Here is a 15282-nt window from a genome sequence, read left to right on the forward strand (position 1 = left end):
AGAGAGCATCCTGACGGGAAACATCACGACCTGGTTCGGGAACAGCACCATGCAGGACAGACGAGCTCTACAGAGGGTGGTGCGATCAGCTGAGCGCATCATCCGCATCGAGCTCCCTGACCTGCACTCAATCTACACCAAGCGGTGCTGGACCAAGGCCAGGAAGGTCGTGAAGGACCTCAGCCATCCCAACAATGGACTGTTTAATCTGTTGCGGTCTGGGAAGCGATTCCGCTCCCTGAGGGCCAACACAGAGAGACTGAGGAGGAGCTTCTTCCCGCAGGCGATAAGGTCTCTCAACCACACCACTAGGCAAAACTAACACAATATTTTCACAATTCTCACAATCAATCAATCAATCTATACATCCATGGACAACTCCACGCACATCACATCTACACTACATGTTCACGTTTACATTCTGGACCATTGCACACAGTCACTTTCATAACCATTGCACAAAGTCACTTTTTCTATGCATATTTGCACACCATTATAGTTCTATGTGTATAATATATTTCTATTTTTTCTAGTTAAATTTTTATTTAAATTTTTTATCATATTTCTTCTATTGATATTTATTACTTATAAGTTTTAATTCTCTTTTTAAGGTCACTGGCGGTCGTGTAAGCATTTCACTACATTTCGTACTGTGTATGACTGTGTATGTGACAAATAAAATTTGAATTTGAATTTGAATATATAGTTATATAGTTATATAGTTATATTAAATGTAGTAGCACAATATAATTATCTGGGTTTTTTTGGAAGTCAAATTGTGATTTTTTTATTTTTATTTATTAGTGCATTTGTTTTTATTTTGATTTGTAAAAAAACTAAAAAGTGTTCTGTGGTCATTACATATTTGTAAGTAAGTGGGTATGTTAAACAAAAGTTATAACTATATTGGACATTTTAACATGCATGGAGATCAGATGCTAATTACTGAATGCATGTTAATGTACTGTATACAACAATGTTTAAAAAATGCAAATAGCTACTGTATACGATAATTAATAAACAAAACAAACAAAAATAATGAAATAATAAGAAAATATAATGTAACATTGATGTAACAGTCATGTTAATCCTACTACACTGGGTAAATTAAATAAATAACTTATACTTTCAAGTAATTACATTTTATTAAGAATTTACTCCTAAAAAATCTCATTAGGTGAATGTTGTGGAAGATTTTTTTTCCTCCACTGTTAATGTCAATTACACTTTAGCGCTACAACATGAACTGTAACTCAAAGTATACAGTATAATATTATCAAATAAGACTCAATCAGTTGATCTGGATGGAGTAAGCTGAAGTTTATTGCAGCAATAAAGCCCGTGAGCCAACCCAATGCAAGTTCAAGAACAAGCAAAGAGCAGACTGAAAAGCAGTTCAATACACACTTCTTTTATACCATTAACCAAAGAATGAAGTTATTCACAAATCAAATTTTTCAAAATTCTCAAATCAAAAATTGCACTTGCCATGTATCCCTCATATCTTTATCAGCAATTACTTCAGCAGCAGGTGTGTTCCCACAGCGAGAAGCACAATGGCTATGTTCTACTCTGATTTCTTACACACTGATAGCACAAGGTCAAGGTAATCTGCTTTTATTCCCTTTTCTTTCACAAGCTAGTACTAGTAGGCAGGGCATATGCAAGCATCTCTTATGTGCTTTTCATTATTTTCAATGTTTTTATCTCATCCATTTTCTACTGTCTATGTTTCCCACACTGAATTACCATTCGGTGTAGTTTTTGCTCCAAGGGCGACAGACCTCTTTATCTGATTTGTTTACTGAGTTCTTATTTCGTGTTGCTCATTTATGTTCTGTATCATATTAAGTCTGATGCATCTTTTATATATCTTAGTTTGTTATTAATTTTTTTAGCATTTTTTATGACATTTATTTTTCTTATAAAATTTAACCCATAAATTTGATTAAATCATTAAAGTCACTGTAAATACCTAAATACAACATAATTTTAGTTGTGTATCCAGGAAAATAACTGTACTATAGTATGCATGTAAAAAAAATAAAGTACTAAAAATTATAAACCAATCCCAAACACAGAATAATCACATAATCCATCAAACCTGCATCATACAACAGTTACAATTCCATGAATTTCTTTGGACAGGCAGTGACCCCAAGAATGCTGATGTTTCATATACTGTATTTCAGAACAGAACTGGCAGATTTATTGACTTGTGTATTATAAGCACCAACATGGAGATGCCAATTTAGGTGTGAGATGCCCTTTATACGCACCAAGACTGAAGTCTTCATCACAGAAATATTCTTCTCCCATACTGAATATAAAAGGAAAGCATGTATTAATAACCAGAAACTGAACTGTAATACTTCATGATTAACAGCATGTAATAATCTCTTCTTCAAGAGAAATAGCATCATATCCTGTCTTTAATTAATAATTTAACATTTCTATTTCAACATTTTCTTTTTACCATCTGTGTTATAACAGGAACATGAGCAGATATTTACTCATCACATCACTGCTCTTATCCAATCACAGGCTTTGGAGCTTTTTAAATAATCAACACTACTGAGTCATTTAGCTCTTGTTCTACATTTATATTTAAGTGCAGACTTTAAGAACAAGCTGAGGTGAATTTTATATTTATTTATTTATTTTATCAATGACAGAAGACATGGTGTGGAGGTAGGGTGCTGGAAGAAGTGTCAGTGTGTTAGTGTTTATCTTTAATACTATTAAAAAGTACTGCATTGAATTTAGGAATAAATATATAACAGTTACTAAAAAAAACACTTTTTAATGTTTGACGGTGTTGACACATATCCTGTAATGCACTGAGGTTGTCATTTGTCCAAAAATGTAACAGGAGAATGTTTCAAAACAAGGTTTGATTTTTTAATATGATAATACTTAAATATAATGAGGTATTTAAAGTTTCAAGAAATTAGTTAAAATTAATCTTAAGATAATATGATAGGGTACAAACTAGCGATAAATTACATGTTTGTTTGTTTTTTACATTAAGTTAAAAGGTCATTATTTACCACAGCATTTGTAGTTTGCAATGTTCATCATCCCTAACAGCCAAGAGCAGCTTCTTTTCCGAGTCTCCTATTTTTTCTCCTGATAGATAAAGGTATTTCAGGTTTGAGAGGTTTAAACTCAGTGCTGAGGCCAGAGCAGCACAGCCCTTATCTGAGATATCACAATCATCCAACCTGTAGAGACACACAATTACACATACGCACAGACAGACTCTTCACACTTTCAATCTAAAGCAGAGGAAGAACAGCACTGACAAACAGGTTTAATTTTTATGAGCATTTACACATTTTCTTGGGAAGTGTCTAATTATTTTTTGGAGAAGTCTTTAGCTCCTTGGTTTATGTACTTAATGTGTAAATTGTTAATTTATTATTGACAAGAACAACCGTCACTGTGTTTTATTAATGCAGAAATAATTTGTTTATTATTTTCCTTGGTTAATTATTAGACCATGTTATGTTATAAATATGTAAGAATATAATCCTACCTCAGTGTCTCCAGTTTACAGAGAGGATTCTCTAGTAGAGCAGAGAAACACTTCACTCCTGAGTCTCCTATATTATTATTGGACAGAGCCAGCAGGTTCAGGTATGAAGGGTTTGATCTTAGAGCTGAAGTCAGAGCAGCACAGCCTTTATCTGAGACACCACAGTTATATAACCTGTAGAGAGACACAATGACACATTGTCTATGAGCAGATTTTTATCTTAATTTAAATATTTCTTAAAAGCTTATCTTACTTTCCTGCTTAACCCTGTATACAGGTTCGTGGGGGGACCTGGAGCCTATCCCAGGAAACTCCATGCATGCAGAGGCGGGAATCAAACCCAGACGCTGGAGGTGCAAGGCGACTGTGCTAACCACTAAGCCACCGTGCTGCCTAATTGGCGTTTGTAAATTGCCTGTAGTATGTGTAAGTGAGTGTATGTGTGTGTGCCTTGCGATGTACTCGCACCTGGTCCAGGATGTACACGGTCTGTGCCCTAATTCTCATGGGATATATGATGAATAAGTGGTATAGATGATGAATAAGTGACTAAGTAAAAACGAACATACTGAGTCAGGTTTTGTTTCTCTCGGCAGATGTGTGTATATGTTTACAGTATTTTGCTGCACAATCAAAAACAATAAAGGCTATAAGATATGATGTAAAGTATAAATGATTAAATAGTTTAATAGGAGTTTCAGGTAGAAGAAAAGTCTTCCGATGCAAGATGATGGATAGAGAACCCTATGTGTCACCTTTGCTTCACAGATAGGCGATACAACTAGCTAATTCTAAATGTCAGGGTATGTGAGAAAGGGAAGTGTGACAGGGTCATTTATCCACTCTTCAGCTATCAGGTTATACAGATCCATATTCTTTTTTAATCTTTACAGGTTTCCCAAGCAACAGGTCATGTGACTTGCAGAGAGATGATCTTACCACAGTGTGTCCAGCATACAGTGAGGATTCTCCAGTACAGTAGCAAGACACTTCACTCCTGAGTCTCCTACTTTATTATTAGTCAGATTCAGTACTCTCAGGTGTGAGGGGTTTAATCTCAGAGCTGAAGTCAGAGCAGCACAGCCTTCATCTGATATATCACACTCATACAACCTGTAGAAAAGATGCAAAGACTCTTTAAAGACCAGATTTTTATCTTAACTTAAAGTGCCTCTATTATGCATTTTCAATTATGATCTTTCATGCAGTGTGTCATGTAGCTGTAAGTAAACATAAACTATCTGCAAAGTTGTGACGCCGACAGTGCATGATAAATGAAATTTTTGTCTATTAAAAAAAAGAGTTGGCTCATATTCGCCTAAACAAGTCGTTAGCAATTCAAATCTTTTTCTCTTACGGATCTCTTACGGATTTCTTTTTTCGCTTAGGACACTGGGTCTGGTCATCAACCAAGGACCTCCTGCTGAAGGTGGAGGCAAGAAAATAGCTCTGCGGTACATTGGCCCATTCAAAGTGGTAAGGAAAGTAAATTCAGTGGCATATTATGATTGGAGTGAGTGCAATTGGATGGTAGTCACTGAGGCTGCAGGAGTGATGGTAGAAGACTTCAGGAAGGGTGGTATGTATGCTGCATGTAAGAGATTTTCCTTGCCACCACAATGTGGTTAGGAGTATGCACAGGTGGTCTGACAGGCCCCGATGTGGTATTTGTATTGTTCTAAATCCGTTCTTGATGTTTGATGTACTTTGTTCAGAGTTTTTTTTCCTTTGTCCAGAGGTTTTTGATGTGCTGTTCAAACTACAGTAAAGAAAAAGTTGGCAGATAGGCTATTGCTATGCTAATATTAGCATTTAGTGGGATGTTTACAGCTGTAACTATAACAACCTGAACTCATGTGGAAGGTAAAATGGCCTGGTTTCAACAGTCATGTACCACAAATATAATTATAATTTTGTAATCATTAGGCCAGTTGATATGTCTGTAAAAGCAAACACCCCTCCCTTCCTCTAGCTCAATGGTCTGGGATACTGACTAGTATAGTCAGCATACTGGAATACTAGTCATGTCTGTTATCAACAGGATAAAACAGGGTGCACTTGTTTCTTTAGCCTACAAGCATGTCGAACAAGCATCCCCATTTTGATTTCTATGTCTTCTCTAACTCTGACCCATGTCAAAGGTGACAGTTATCTTCAGAGGCCCAGGAAGTTATGGATATCTCCTCTGATAAGTTTGTGTGTGTAGAAATTCACTTGTGACACCCTGATAATACTTGGACCCAGGATTAGAAGGTCTTGTTGGATAGAAGAAAAGTATGACAACGACACAAATTTGAGATGATAGATAGTGTTTCCTATGTGTTGCCTATGCTTCGCAAGCAGGTGAGACAACCAGGCAATTGAAAATGTCAAGGTATGTGAGAAGATTAGCGTTTTAGCTACCGGGTCAATGGATCAATGCTTTTAGATTTCTACAAGTTCCTCAAAATACTGCTGCTTGGCACTGGCATTTAACTTCTTCCAGTAGGTCTACTTTTCTTTCTTTATCTTTAAAGAAATGCTATGTCGCAAATAGAAGAAGAAAAAAGGTGCTCTCAACTTTCAATGCATCTATGTTAGAAATCACCATGGCAACATAACAGTGTTACCAGCAAAGTTGATAGCACCTTCCCCTAAAGCAACCCTGTTTATGTACTCTTACAAAATAAACATTATTTCAGCTTTAAGACCAATAAAGATTTTCCCACTTGCATTTCCCTGTTGCTTTAAACCCTACAGCTCACACAGTGCATTTAGTTTGTGTTGCAGGTGCAGTTTGTGTGATTAGTCACAGTGCCTTAGTAAATTTCACAGTAATTTCAGACACACTGCTTTGACAAGTCATGTTTTGCTCTGCAGCTTCTCATAAACGTACAGCTTATACAAAGACACCAACAAATCATCAGTGTGTAGTGAGAAGAAACAATCTTCCTCCTCAGAACATTGATGATGAACCTAAAACTTTTGCTTCAGTCTCACTATTAGAGAATGTGTCTTACTGAGAAGCAGGTCATGTGAAATGATCTTACTTCAGTGTCTCCAATTTACAGTAAGGATTCTCCAGTAGAGGAGAGAGATACTTCATTCCAGCATCTCCTACATTATTGAAGGACAGATCCAGTTCTCTCAGGTATGAGGGGTTTGATATCAGAGCTGAAGTCAGAGCAGCACAGCCTTCATCGGAGACACCACACTCATTTAACCTGTAAAGAGACACAATAGCACTCATTAAACACACACTTTAAAGTTTTTTGAAAAAATAATTAGAAAAGTATGAGAATTTACTTTCATCGGTTAATCAGCTATGATGTAATAACCTGGTCATTCAATACATGCAGCTCATCGGCTAACTTCATTTTAATGTTACATATTGTTGCTGAGCCTAGACCTGACCAACTGAAGTGAGCCCAGATCATAAGACTGCCTCTTGGTCAGGTCTCAGCTCAGCAAAATTATGTGGTCATAAAATGGGATAGGCTGATGATATTGTCATTTAGCACATTTAGGGCCCGGTTTCTCGATAACGCACACTCTTAGCACGCTAAGAAGACTCTTAAGATATCTCTTACGTAAAGTGATTACTTTTCTAAGTGTGTTTCTCAAACTGTCCCTTAGGAGTCTTCTTAAGTCACTGCCTCTTACGTCCGACGTTACAAGGCGCTGTCTATAGTAAAGCTACTGAATTAGCTGACATCAATGGTTTATGAATCGATTTTTCACTCCTTTTGCATGACAGCGTTAAGAAAGACGGCACTTTCTATGCAAATTAAACATTGCAGTAAATTTTTCCAATAACGTTTATTTCGACATGGGTTAACTTATCAATAGCATGCTATATTAGACAAATATATAAATTAAATTATCAAACTGTCGCTAATATTTTTATGTAACCTGTAGTGGCAGTTTTTTTTTAATAGCCACCTCAGGCAAAATATGAAAAAGGCTAAAGTCGGCGCCGTCTTCAGTTTAGCACAACAACACGCTGTATCGCTGCCAAATTTAAGCAATTAGTCACATTATGTGTCACACACACCCGCGCCGCGACCGGCACTAGGACCCAGAAGTAGTACGGTCGCAAAACAGGAAGCATAAAAGGGGACAAGATGGCGCTGCACATCTTTTAGTCATTGAGTTCGCCCATGACGGTTTAGATCGTTTCTCTGCCAATTCGTGAGTACTCACTTTCTTGGGGTCACTTTCTGTTTTCGAGTGTGTGTTTATAGGACACGGGTTAAATTTGTGTTTTTCCCTTGCTCCCCTTCTGTGAGAGTCCTTAGATTAAATCGCGTAGGTATCCTGCCTACTCGCTTGCTTCCGCGTTTGGGTTCACCATCCACGCTACAAAGGTCTAACTGCTAAAGCTACATCTTCTGGTCTACTCAGGTTAGTGCAAGACATTATAAAATAGGCTAATTAAAAGTCACTCTATTAGTTCTGATATCAAATAAAAGAAAATTCTTAAACAGGCCTACTGTATATTCCATCATTCATACGACTTTGATAACGTGCCATGATGTGCTTGCATACACCGCAGATTTATAAAGACTGCTGCTCCAGACCAACCTTACGAACGTGTGACTTACCTAAGAGATACTTAGTGTATGAACGTTTCGGGAAATGCGCCATAACGTTAAGAGAGAGGTAACTTAAAAACTACTTAGCGATAAGAGGCTTTCAAGAAACCGGGCCCAGGTCATTAGCATTTAACTTGATTTTTCTCCTCTCCTCCTCCACCAAATGAATTTATCACCATTTCAGCTTTTCCCATACAGATTTATTACCGCATCAGAGCAACCACTTTCTGTCTTAGGGCAAATCCCTAAATCCTCATTTTTTAGCATTCAAGACTGTGGATTTTTGACACAGTAGACATAAGCATGCCTTTTTAATTTAAAGTGTATTTTAACCAGGGCCTATAGTTTTACCAGCTTGGGTCAAGAAAACTTTCATGGTTTTCCCTATGCTTGTCTGTGGCATATTGCTGTTGCTGGAAGGGGGTGGGGTAGAGATTCTTTTTCTGAAAACTTGCAGACTGGGAGATCATATTACCTTTTTCGTACTAAAAAAGATACACAATCAACTGTTAATGTAATCTGAAAAACAAACATACAATGAGCTTAGAAAGGTTAGACTAAAGGTTAGTCAAAGACAGACTTTGCTGTACTGCTACGGAAAAAGCAAACAAGTACAGATCTGGCCATTGAGAAGAAAAGGAATCTTGCGAGCTGCCACGGCAGTGCACGGCAGCTGTGAAAATGCCATCCGTTACCTGTAGGGGCAGTCGTGTTTCAATATGAAGTATTGTGTGTCTACTGAAGCGGAAATTGTGTTCTCTCTCTTCGGTGCCCAATGACACCAAGCGACGGAGCTCATAAATGTGTTGAGCTCAAACTGATATGTATTTATTCTTTATATTCTTCTCTCCTTCAATGATGGTATTTCTTTGACTGTGGTTCTTTATTCAGTATTATTATTAGAAACAGAATAATGCTCAGAATTTATTATTATTATTGTTATTATTATTGTAACGCACCCGTGCGTGTGAGCAGAAAGATGAAGTACAACAAAGAATACAAAAATGTATGATAAGTTAGCCTAAAACAATATTGTTGTACTGTGTATATGCACTTTAAATATACACTAAACAATAAACACTGCCTTTTGCAAAGTGAACGTGAGTTTTTGATCAAAAAGTTGACAAACACATGTGCAGGAGGTTTATTGATAAAACTGCAGACATACTCCCCCATACAGTAAATAAAAAGAAAAGTATCAAATCCAAATTAAGTCTGATTTAATTGCTATCGTTAATTATTTTTTTTTTCAATCTATTCTATGTTTTGCTGTGAAAATAAAATTTAGGCAGAGACGTCTGCTTTTGTTAATTCATCTAAAACCTTCCTACAGTATTTGCCAACAGTGCACACAGTTTAATAAATTCACACTTATTGTAAAATAAAGATGAGAAAAAATTCTGCAGAATCTTCTGACACAATGCTTGCTCTGAAGGACTATATTCAATAAGAATATAGAGAATAATAATGTAAGGGCCATATTTCATTCTTGTGATTTGTTGTTATGTTTATCTTATTTCAGTTTATTAGTTAAGCATTAAGCATTAAGTATCATACTTATAATTTGTATTGTGACATCATTTCATGAGTTGTTCTGTGACATCATCCCACAGTTAAGTAGTTTCATGTCTATCACGCACGTTAGTTGTTGTTGTTGTTAAGACACGGAAGGATACAGAAAGGTGTGGAGCACACAAGATTTTGACCGTGAGACAGTAAGCTAAAAGGAATACAGTAAAAAGAGTTGTTGTAACTGTAATCTATCGAAGCTACAGAACACAGCAAGCGACTTGTCGTGACTACAGTGGATTTATGCAAGAAACTGTAACAACCGTTGTACTTTGATGTTGAAAATAAACAAGAGACAAAGAAATCAACGAAACGTCTGGAGTCGTGAGTGACACTGTGTAACAAAAGACACGCGTCAGAACTTGTGAATAACATGCACGTACAAATAATTATATCAAATCTAAAAGCCAGACCAAATTTCTCATTTACTGCTGAAGTAGTTAAAGGCTTATACTGTAGATACAGTATGTAGGTTACATTTTAAAAGTACAATTGCAAGTAAATTACAAACTGCATGTAATGTAAAATATGCATAAAACAGTATTAGACACAAACAGTGGTGTGAAAAACTATTTGCCTCCTTCCTGATTTCTTATTCTTTTTCATGTTTGTCACACAAAATGTTTCTGATCATCAAACACATTTAACTATTAGTTAAGAATAACACAAGTAAACACAAAATGCAGTTTTTAAATGATGGTTTTTATTATTTAGGAAGAAAAAGAATCCAAACCTACATGGCCCTGTGTGAAAAAGTAATTGCCCCCTGAACCTAATAACTGGTTGGGCCACCCTTAGCAGCAATAACTGCAATCAAGCATTTGTGATAACTTGCAACGAGTCTTTTACAGCGCTCTGGAGGAATTTTGGCCCACTCATCTTTGCAGAATTGTTGTAATTCAGCTTTATTTGAGGGTTTTCTAGCATGAACCGCCTTTTTAAGGTCATGCTACAACATCTCAATAGGATTCAGGTCAGGACTTTGACTAGGCCACTCCAAAGTCTTCATTTTGTTTTTCTTAAGCCATTCAGAGGTGGATTTGCTGGTGTGTTTTGAGTCATTGTCCTGCTGCAGCACCCAAGATCGCTTCAGCTTGAGTTGACGAACAGATAGCCGGACATTCTCTTCAGGATTTTTTGGTAGACAGTAGAATTCATGGTTCCATCTATCACAGCAAGCCTTCCAGGTCCTGAAGCAGCAAAACAACCCCAGACCATCACACTACTACCACCATATTTTACTGTTGGTATGATGTTCTTTTTCTAAAATGCTGTGTTACTTTTACGCCAGATGTAACGGGACACGCACCTTCCAAAAAGTTCAACTTTTGTCTCGTCGGTCCACAAGGTATTTTCCCAAAAGTCTTGGCAATCATTGAGATGTTTTTTAGCAAAATTGAGACGAGCCTTAATGTTCTTTTTGCTTAAAAGTGGTTTGCGCCTTGGAAATCTGCCATGCAGGCCGTTTGTGCCCAGTCTCTTTCTTATGGTGGAGTCGTGAACACTGACCTTAATTGAGGCAAGTGAGGCCTGCAGTTCTTTAGATGTTGTCCTGGGGTCTTTTGTGGCCTCTCGGATGAGTTGTCTCTGCGTCTTGGGGTAATTTTGGTCGGCCGGCCACTCCTGGGAAGGTTCACCACTGTTCCATGTTTTTGCCATTTGTGGATAATGGCATTCACTGTGGTTCGCTGGAGTCCCAAAGCTTTAGAAATGGCTTTATAACCTTTACCAGACTGATAGATCTCAATTACTTTTGTTCTCATTTGTTCCTGAATTTCTTTGGATCTTGGCATGATGTCTAGCTTTTGAGGTGCTTTTGGTCTACTTCTCTGTGTCAGGTAGCTCCTATTTAAGTGATTTCTTGATTGAAATAGGTGTGGCAGTAATCAGGCCTGGGGGTGACTACAGAAATTGAACTCAGGTGTGATAAACCACAGTTAAGTTATTTTTTAACAAGGGGGGCAATCACTTTTTCACACAGGGCCATGTAGATTTGGAGTTTTTTTTCTCCCTTAATAACGTAAATCTTCATTTAAAAACTGCTTTTGTGTTCAATTAAGTTATCTTTGACTAAAAGTTAAAGTTTTTGATAAGCAGAAACATTTAAGTGTGACAAACATGCAAAAGAATAAGAAATCAGGAAGGGGGCAAATAGTTTTTCACACCACTGTATATGGTGGTATATACAATGAAAAAGCTATTTACACATGAGTGCTTAAATGTAAATCAAACGCAATTATTCATTTACTGTGTATATTTGACTTCATTCAACTGTTTAAGTTATATAAAAATTTATGTGCCTACCAGCACAGTATTTTTTTCTGGAAAAATTTAAAGATGCCCGCGCGTGTGTGCAAAAAACTGAAGTACAACAAAGAATACAAAATCGATAGATCGACAGATTTATCTTTAAAACTGCAGACCTACTCTACCGGAAATGTAACAAACAAATATATAGGCTAGTCATATATACGCTAGGCGCGCTCAGTTACTCTAATCCCTCTTGTCACCTTTCATGTAGGTGTAAAGTTATCAAACCGGTTTCGCTGATGGGGGAATTTGCAGAATTGAGGAATTTAAAGCAAATTAACAAGACCGAGCAGATGTCTCTGCCAAAAATGTAAACATAAATAGAAACATAAAAATAAATTAAAAATAAAATATTAAATGTTACAAATTAAATCAGACTTTATAGTTGGATTTGATACTTAGAGTGTAATTCATAAATTTACTGAATATATTCAGACTTCGTAAAATAACGAAACCTGCTTCCTTCCTAAACCTTTTGTACTATTAAACATTTTATTTCAATTTATTCTGTTTTGCTGGCGAAATACATTTTAGGCAGGTATGTCTGCTTGGCCTTGTTCATTCGTTTTAAGCCCCTCAATTCTGCCTATATATTTGTTTGTTGCATTTCTGGTAGAATATGTCTGCAGTTTAATCGATAAATCTGCTCATATCTGCGCGTGTTTATTAGCCTTTTGATCAAGGGCACTCATTTATTGTTTACTATATATTTAAGTTGCATATACACAAGTTCATCATGAAATATGTATTGTAAAATAAAATAAAATTCATGTTTGCTTTAGAATTTAAAACAATATTGTTTTAGGCTAACTTTATTAATAATTATTAACTTACGTATTCTTTTTTGTACTTCGTCTTTTGCACACACACGGGTGCACCTTTTAATTAAATCAGACTAGTCAGGATTTTGATGCCAATATACACACATTCATCATAAAAGATATATTGTAAAACAAAATAAAATTTATGTTTGTTTCAGCATTGGAAACAATATTAATTTAGGCTAACTAATTATACACAATTCTTTGTTGTACTTGGTCTGGCTTTTAGATAAAGTCTTTCCATGCGCCATCTTGCAGATATTCAGTGAAGCCATTCTTAATGGCCATATCTGTAGATAAAACCAGTGCACCTAAACCTGTCTACTCTAATTTTCTCTCATGCCAGTTTTAAAAGTTTACACTGCAACTATTGCCTTGACAATGTAACTATTGCTGCTGCAACAGACAAAATAGCTGGTTACCTATTTGCATTTCCCTGTTGCTTTTAAACTTACCAGCCCACACACCACATTTTAATTGTGCTCCATCTGGAGTTTGTGCGATTAATTACAGTAATTTATTGAATTTCAGAGTAATTTCAGACACACTGCAGTCACATTGTCTTTTCTTCCTTACACATCATGTTTGCTGTGCTGCAGCTTCTCACATCTGACCCAAAGACAAAACATTAATATGCAGTAAAAACAAGCAGTCTTAATCTTCAGGACACTGATGATGAACCTAAAACTTCTGCTTCAGTCTCACGATTTGAGAATGTGTCTTACTGAGGAGCAGGTCATGTGACCCTCAGAGAGATGATCTTACCTCAGTGTCTCCAGTTTACAGTGAGGATTTTCCAGTACATCACAGAGACACTTCACTCCTGAGTCTCCTACATTATTCTGAGACAGATCCAGGTGTCTCAGGTGTGAGGGGTTTGATATCAGAGCTGAAGTCAGAGCAGCACAGTCTTCAACCGAGACACCACATTTCCACAACCTGTAGGGAGACACAATGACACACTCTTCATCACCAGATTTTTTGATCTTGGTTTACTTTTTATAAATATGATGTGTCTGTCATGTTGGTCTATATGTCCTCTCTAATCACAAGCTATAATTAACCAAAACATTAACACTGCTTAGTGGTAAGGCCAAAGGTTGAACAGTGGGTGTGTCTGGATCATAAAGGGTGGTCACAAGAGGTTGGCCAAATGAACTTAAAGTACTGCAACAAGTGACCAACAAGCTGAAAGGTTTTGTTTGAAAAGGTTTGTTCAGCTACAACATTGAAACAAAATAAGACAGTTTGGGCAGCTTTCTCAATCAGTAATGGCGCAGCATGCTTAAAGTAGGGAACTTACAAATGCTGAATGCCTTTTCTACACTATAATATGTTTTTGAAACACATTACATCAGTAATTATGAGACAGATTTTAAATTAAAAATTAAAATTTTATTTCTCACATACACAGTTAACACAGTACGATATGCAGTGAAATGCTTAGACAACTGCTTGTGACCTTAAAATAAAAGATTATGAATAGGAAATAAATATGAAAAATAAAATAGAAGGTAATTTTAACTAGAAAAGAATAATAAAAAAAAAAGTTAAAATAAAATAACTGTACAACAAAAATATACAAAATAGAAAATATATGAAGAAATATAGAACAATAAAAAAACAGCTGTACAAAGTAGGTATAGATTTAAGGAATTTTTGTGTGGAATGAAGTAGGTTTAAATAATAATAAAAAAAAATGGTAATGTCCAGGGTTGTGCAATCCACATATTTAAAGTGTCTTGTGCAGTGCAAATATGCTTAAAAGTGATTTATTTAAAGTGGCTTGTGATAGAGTGATTTAACTAACTAATGACCACGAAGTGTAGTTGTGCAGTGGCCACTAGTGTAAACGAATAAAAGATATATTGTAAAACAAAATAAAATTTATGTTTGTTTCAGCATTGGAAACAATATTAATTTAGGCTAACTAATTATACACAATTCTTTGTTGTACTTGGTCTGGCTTTTAGATAAAGTCTTTCCATGCGCCATCTTGCAGATATTCAGTGAAGCCATTCTTAATGGCCATATCTGTAGATAAAACCAGTGCACCTAAACCTGTCTACTCTAATTTTCTCTCATGCCAGTTTTAAAAGTTTACACTGCAACTATTGCCTTGACAATGTAACTATTGCTGCTGCAACAGACAAAATGGCTGGTTACCTATTTGCATTTCCCTGTTGCTTTTAAACTTACCAGCCCACACACCACATTTTAATTGTGCTCCATCTGGAGTTTGTGCGATTAATTACAGTAATTTATTGAATTTCAGAGTAATTTCAGACACACTGCAGTCACATTGTCTTTTCTTCCTTACACATCATGTTTGCTGTGCTGCAGCTTCTCACATCTGACCCAAAGACAAAACATTAATATAGAAAAGAATAATAAAAAAAAAAGTTAAAATAAAATAACTGTACAACAAAAATATACAAAATAGAAAATATATGAAGAAATATAGAACAAT

At 36.1% G+C, this 15282-nt stretch overlaps 1 protein-coding gene across 1 annotated transcript in view; it reads right to left on the reverse strand.

The window, feature by feature from the left end:
- Positions 1-2050: 2050 nt before the first annotated feature.
- LOC128534529 (NACHT, LRR and PYD domains-containing protein 12-like) overlaps positions 2051-15282 on the reverse strand; it is a 38399-nt gene continuing 25167 nt past the window's right edge. The window contains exons 7-12 of the mRNA XM_053508987.1: positions 13578-13751; positions 6568-6741; positions 4478-4651; positions 3539-3712; positions 3051-3224; positions 2051-2320 (exon numbers count right to left, since the gene is read on the reverse strand). Of these exons, the coding sequence (XP_053364962.1) occupies positions 2224-2320; positions 3051-3224; positions 3539-3712; positions 4478-4651; positions 6568-6741; positions 13578-13751 (967 nt within the window). The 3' untranslated portion in view covers positions 2051-2223. The remainder of the gene's footprint in view (positions 2321-3050; positions 3225-3538; positions 3713-4477; positions 4652-6567; positions 6742-13577; positions 13752-15282) is intronic.

This window comes from Clarias gariepinus, chromosome 12 (assembly GCF_024256425.1).
Source record: "Clarias gariepinus isolate MV-2021 ecotype Netherlands chromosome 12, CGAR_prim_01v2, whole genome shotgun sequence".
NCBI classification, from domain to species: domain Eukaryota; kingdom Metazoa; phylum Chordata; class Actinopteri; order Siluriformes; family Clariidae; genus Clarias; species Clarias gariepinus.